At 47.6% G+C, this 6,120-nt stretch overlaps 1 protein-coding gene across 1 annotated transcript; it reads left to right on the forward strand.

The window, feature by feature from the left end:
- Positions 1-631: 631 nt before the first annotated feature.
- GPHB5 (glycoprotein hormone subunit beta 5) lies at positions 632-3,721 on the forward strand. The gene is made up of 3 exons (XM_008925829.4): positions 632-651; positions 1,470-1,674; positions 3,533-3,721. Exons 1-3 carry the CDS (start codon positions 632-634, stop codon positions 3,719-3,721), a joined length of 414 nt encoding a protein of 137 aa, XP_008924077.2.
- The last annotated feature ends 2,399 nt before the right edge of the window (positions 3,722-6,120 follow it).

Genomic DNA, 6,120 nt, shown 5'->3' on the forward strand with positions numbered 1-6,120 from the left:
TCTATAAATTTGGGCAATTAAACAACCCAGTAGCAGCTGCTGGGGAGATCCACTGATCACAAAGCTGACAAAGATTGCTGTGCAGGTCTCCTGCTGCTCACTCTGACGTCCTTAAACATCATCTGCAATTTAAAACTGCAAAAGGAATTCTGACTCCAACAAGTTAGGTGAGTGTGTGTCTGTGTTTGCTCCCTGTCATGGCTCCAGCTCATGAATGAAGCAGCAGGGTTTGCTAAAGTGACCAAGAATATATGTTTGATTTGTTCAGAAGTTTTTCTATTTTACTCTCATATGTCTTCCTTTAAAAATATAGAATTCTAGCATTTTTTTTTTACTCTGTTGAAGCTTATATATAAACATCTCATTTAATCACATGTAGGACTTTAGTGTATGCATGGTGACATATGAAGCAAGCATCGTATGCTGATCTAATGCTCTGATTTAGCAAATTTAAAGCATTTGGCTTAACAAGAGCTTAGAGACTCAAGCATCAGCCAGGGAAAAGACAGACCCAGCTCACTTAACTTTGGTCTATCCAGCTGAGGACACAGGCCAGTGCACACCAGTCTGTGCCCCGTGCAGTAGCTGACTTTCTCAAAATGAAGTGTCAAGTCTGGGTGGATATATCTGAATGCAGTGCAAGTACCTGAAGTATAAAATGTATCTCGTGGCTTAGAGCTACTTTCCAGTTCTCTTTTTTTTTTTGACAGAGAAAGTTTTTCAGAAAAGCCAGTTGCTTTTTTTTACTAAGGCAGAAGGTCAACAGGTATCAGAAGGTCTTGGTGGATGCTGGGCTGCTCAGGTGAGAGGAGTTCAAGCCTCCTCTGGTCACCTTGGCTGTGTCCCCCCTTGCCTAACCAGCTCTGATCACTGGCTTGGCAGCCTCAGTTGGGTCTGAGCTGACTGTAGGGCAGTGTGTGCCAAAGGGAAAACCAGACCCCTGGCTGCAGCCCTGGGAGATGAACAGCACGAGTCCAGTGCTCAGGGTGTTGGTAATGGCAGCTCCAGGAACACTTTTGGGAGATGCTGAGATTATAGCACAAATTCAGGGATGCTTGGCTCCTAACTGCTCAGCTATTGGCCTTGTGTGAGCTCAGGGCAACCCAAAAGGGCTGGTAGAAAGGCATCTGCTGCAAAGCAACCCTGAAATATGGAGATTTCAGTGGGGCTGAGGCACTGGCTGGTGGCTTTATCTCTTCCAGGCAAACTCCCACTGCTCTGCAGGGAAAGTCTTCACTCTGCTGCTTTCTCTGGCAGAACTTTTTACTGAGATTCCCCACTTCTGGGAGTAGGTGACCCCCCATTCCTCTGTCTGCCCATCTTCTCTCAGGCTGAGTGACGATGGGGAACAGTGTGTCCAAAGGCATGAAGGGGTTTCCCAGCTCCATCTTAGCCTGCCCACTTGCCCTTCTTGCCTCCTGGCCCGTGCTGGCTCTCCCAGCACTCCACTGCTCTCCCTTCTGCCTCAGCATGAAGCTCCACTGTGTGATCCTGGGCGCTCTCCTTCTCCTGCTGCTGGGGGGCTGTGGCAGCACACTCAAGACCTCTGCCATCGACCTGAGGACCTTCATTGGCTGCGCCGTGCGAGAATTCACCTTCCTGGCCAAGAAACCCGGGTGCCGGGGGCTGAGGGTGACCACGGACGCGTGCTGGGGGCGCTGCGAGACCTGGGAGGTGAGGCTGCAATGGTGGGCACTGACACCCCTGGGTGCTGCTTCCTCCCCCCAGAATCCCTCCACAGAAACCCACCCGACATTAAATAGCTTGTAGGTATCTACTAAACAGACAAGGGCTGTGTCCCACTCCAGGACCCCCTCGCTACCACCGACAGCGGCGTTTGTGGTCGGTTGTTCCCTCCCTCCTTCCCCTGCCCCAAAGGGGGATGGACGTCATGTGATGACATCAATGAAGCCCTTATGTAAAACTCTTACTGCACAATCTGAAAGCCTCTTAAAGCTTGAATGCTTCAGGAGAGAACTTTATTACTTTTCACTTGAAAAAAAAAAAATTCCTTTGAGATTAAGATGGAGCTCCTGATTGATGGGTGATATATTTTGTTCCAAAAAGGAAATCCCAAAGATAATGTCTGTTTCTAATTTGGTCCCGTTTTAAGTCACAGCGCTGTGTAAATATGAAGTATTTAAGTTTTAGGGGTGTACAGGGGGAGGAAGAAAGAGTATAAGTACATCTACACTCAGGTCAGAGAACAACTTTCTGACTGTCTTTGCCTTTCTGCCACTGGAAGGCTCAAGGGGCCAATCCCAGTTTAATTTATTCAGGGAAGCCTTGAGACACTCAGAGGGATTTTGCTACATGAAGGCAAGGTCTGCATAGGTGACCAGAGGAGGAGGTAGGGTTTGTAGGACAGCTCTGACTGCCCTCCTTTTGTGACTTGGTGAGACAAGAGGGAAGGCCACCAGTGACCAGATTCCATGGTGGGATAAGGTTCCTTTGAGGGACGTCTTGACACCTGGTTTCCCCTACCCCCAAGCTCCTCTGGCAGCACAGACTTTTCAGACTCTCTTAGTGTATTACAATACCACTGGGGTGTAGTTCAGCTGAATTCATCTGGCTGTAGGCTCAACAGCTTCTAGGAAGCAGCACGATGTGCTTGGATGGGGAGTTTGTAAGAGGGAGGGTGTCTGGATATCTTCTTGATGAGATATTGCATCTGTTCTCTTCCATGCCATCATTCTTGTTTTCCAGGGAGGGCTCTTTACGCAGCAGAGAGTGAAAGAAAGAAATTAAAGTGTCTTCTGGCTGTGTTATCTTATGCTGTTTCCCATCTGTGCAAGTGAGAGGATGACAGTGGACTCCCACTGCTGTGTGCGCTGCCCCTTCTCGGAGCCTTTGGAAAATGGGTGTCCCTGTTAGGAAAAAAAATAATTTTTCAGCAAAAGCAATGCCACTGTGATACCACATGACAGTGTGGGTTTCAAGGCCTTCATGCTCCCATCATCTCCTGATGGCTGAGGTCTCTGACCAAGCTGTTTTTCTCAGGAGGAGCTGCATGCTTCTCTGATGGCTGCTGTGCTGAGAGCTTTCCTCCCAGTGTACACCCATTGGGCTTTGTGAGACATGCAGCCTGACTGGTCTGGCTGAGAAAAGCTCAGCCCTTGGCACCTGAGTGCACCCCTTCTCTTAGTCAGATTGTGCACGTGGAGGGGTTTCCAGCAGAATGTGTTTAATGGAAAATCAATGCTTTTGGAAGAAAGCAGATGCTTTTGGCAGCATTTGGTCGAAACACTTGTATTCTGCTGAAAACCAGGTTTTTGGATAATCTTTTGTCTTCCTTCAAGCAGTTTTTAATTGGAGCTTTTATGCTTTAAACAAACTGAAACACGCAGATACACCACCCCCAACCCCCCGTGGCAGGACTCCAAAAGGCAAGTGTTGAAGGATGCAGCCTAAAAATTATTTCCATGTCCCCTTCCACCTGATCTAGTAGCTCCTCTATTTACACTAAATCCCCCTGAGGAAGCTGGGACTCCAGATGTCTGTCTTGCCTGAGGCCCTCATTTCTCCCCTGCAGAAACCGATCCTGGAGCCGCCTTACATCGAGTCCCACCACCGGATCTGCACCTACAACGAGACCAAGATGGTGACGGTGAAGCTGCCCAAGTGTGCCCCTGGCGTGGATCCCTTCTACACCTACCCCGTGGCCATCCGGTGTGACTGTGACATCTGCTCCACCGCCACCACCGAGTGTGAGACTTACTGAGCTCCCTCCACAGCTCAGGCAGGGAGGGGCCGAATTCTCCCCCAGCTTCACACCCCTGGTACCTCCAGCGTTGCTGAGGATGTAAATCGGTCCTGAATTTGATCTCACCCTCTAATGCTCCTAATCATTGACTTCTCTGGGCAGATGAGGCTTAATCTCCTCTCCTCGTGCTGTTCAAAGCATTATTGCTGTAGAAACCTAGTGCACAGCCTTACAATAGCAAACCCTGTGGTAAAAAGAAGTGATGCAGTTTCCCTTCCTCATGAGCTTTTCACGCTGTGTGACCTTTTCTCTGTGTACAAAGTGCACACGGACTAAGCAGTCACTGGGGGGTGGAAACAGCTCACAAAGGCATTGCCTCCTCTGTAACAGCCTCCTTATTCACCTGGGGTTTAACTCCTTCCCGGTAACATAAATGCAGTTACCACCATTGCCACCACCTCACTCTCCCACCCTCCCTCCATTAGTTATTTTTCAGGAATAACAGTCAAAGAAAAATGTCTTAAGGCCAAAGAAATGGAAATGAGTATCCAAATTACTACCTTGAAATTAGGGTGAGTGCATACTCAGTCCTGACTCAGCCAAGTACTTAAGCTCATGATTAAGTGTTTTGCTCAGTATCAGTGGACTTTTACAGTTAAGTAGGTATTTGAGTGCTTTGATTAATTGGAGTTATTTTTCTGAAAAAAAAAATTTGCCTCACAAGTGACAATTCCTTGAAAAAAGAAAAAAGAGAGAAACACATTAATGTGTAGAACCATCTGCTTTCGTCCAGGGATTGGAGGGGGAATGGCTTCATGTAGAATCAGCAAGAATCTGCAGAGCCCAAGGAGTCTCTCCTGACAATTTCCAGAGTTAGAGGGTCTAAGCCAAAATGCAACGATCATGATTTGGTTTCAGCGAGCCCCTGGCTGAGATGGTGGGAAAGAGGGGGCTGCAAAGGGTGTTCCCACAGTTCCCTGCACTGCCAAGTTCCACGGAGACCCGCTCCTCTGAGGATGCACAGGGGGCTGGGGGACAGCCAGATGTACTGACAGTAAAGCTGTGGAGTATCCAGTAATGCTGGGTGAGACAAGCCCAGGACAGGAAAGAGAGCAGACAGGCCAAAGGACAGTTCACACCTCCTCAGACCTAACTAGGGGGGACATTGGGGAGCTGCTGCAAGAGCCCCCTGTGACCACAGCCACAGAAGTGCTTTTGTCCTCTGGTTCCCACCTGCAGGAGGACAGATCCACATTCATCCCTCATTTCCCCCCTGAATAAAATGGGAAATTATGTGAGCACAGGAAGATTTGCCAAGTGGGAGAGGCTCACAAGAGCTTACAAAACAAAGACACCTTCTCAGATAGCCATTAGGAGAGAACTGTTGCTGAGAGTAATACCTGCACCTGCCTTCCCCCCATACAGTGCCTTGTCTTCTGGATGCAGTCACCTTCATTTCTGGGGATGCATGCTTGAAAATTCCCCAGGTGTACTGTCCTCACTGAGACAGATCTAATTTAACCTTCAATTTATTAGTTGATGTCATTTTTTTCTGTCAGTGGAACTGGAAAAGCTGCACTGTGACTGAGTAGGAAGGAGGTGATTTTATCACTCTGTCTTCTCTAATTTTGAATAGAGACTGCTCTGTCCAACAGCAGAAGTTTTCTGCTGATGAAGAGTTTAACTAACCCTCCTTTAAAAAGTCCTCATGGTTTGTTTCAAATTGCATCTCACAATCCCTCTGATGTTGTTAACTGGCATCACAGTTATTATGGAAAAAGTATAAATTATTTTGTGTCTTTAATAAATCTCACCATTGTAGCATGAAAGCAATTTAAAGCAACGTGTCCCTCTTTATTTATGCATAGAGATTTCTCACGTAGAATATGTATAAACTCCTACAAACTCTTTGCCAGAGCTGTGAACACCTGCAAAACATCTCCTCGATGTGAAGTCATTTCCTTCACTGAGTTTCTCTGATGGAGTCTGGCTGTGCTATAGTCTCAGGATTAGAGGTAGGGTTAGAAAGTGGCAAACTTACTTCCTTTGCAGCCAGCAGGAAATAAGGGCTGTACCCAGACACGGTGAGACAGTAGAAACCTCAGCAAGTGATCAGACAAAAACACTGCAGGGCGTGAGAAGAGTTTTGAGTGATGCAGCCAGACTGGGGGGCAGAAGAGGAAGGTGGGAAGGATGTACTGTCTGAGCCCAGTCAGTAAAAGACCACTTCAAGAGGGTCTTTTAAGGAGAAGAGCCAAGGTGTCTGCTGATGCTGTGTTTTTGTCCTGAGTGACAAAAGTCCAGCTGACACCAGAGCCCAACAACCCATTTTCCATGGAAGTGATTGCTGGAGGGATTTAAAAAATGTATAAATGTGGCACCTGGGGACATGTTGTAATTGTGGGCTTGGTGGTGCT

This window comes from Manacus vitellinus, unplaced genomic scaffold, assembly GCF_001715985.3.
Source record: "Manacus vitellinus isolate BGI_N305 unplaced genomic scaffold, ASM171598v3 scaffold_6_pilon, whole genome shotgun sequence".
Taxonomy (NCBI): Eukaryota; Metazoa; Chordata; class Aves; order Passeriformes; family Pipridae; genus Manacus; species Manacus vitellinus.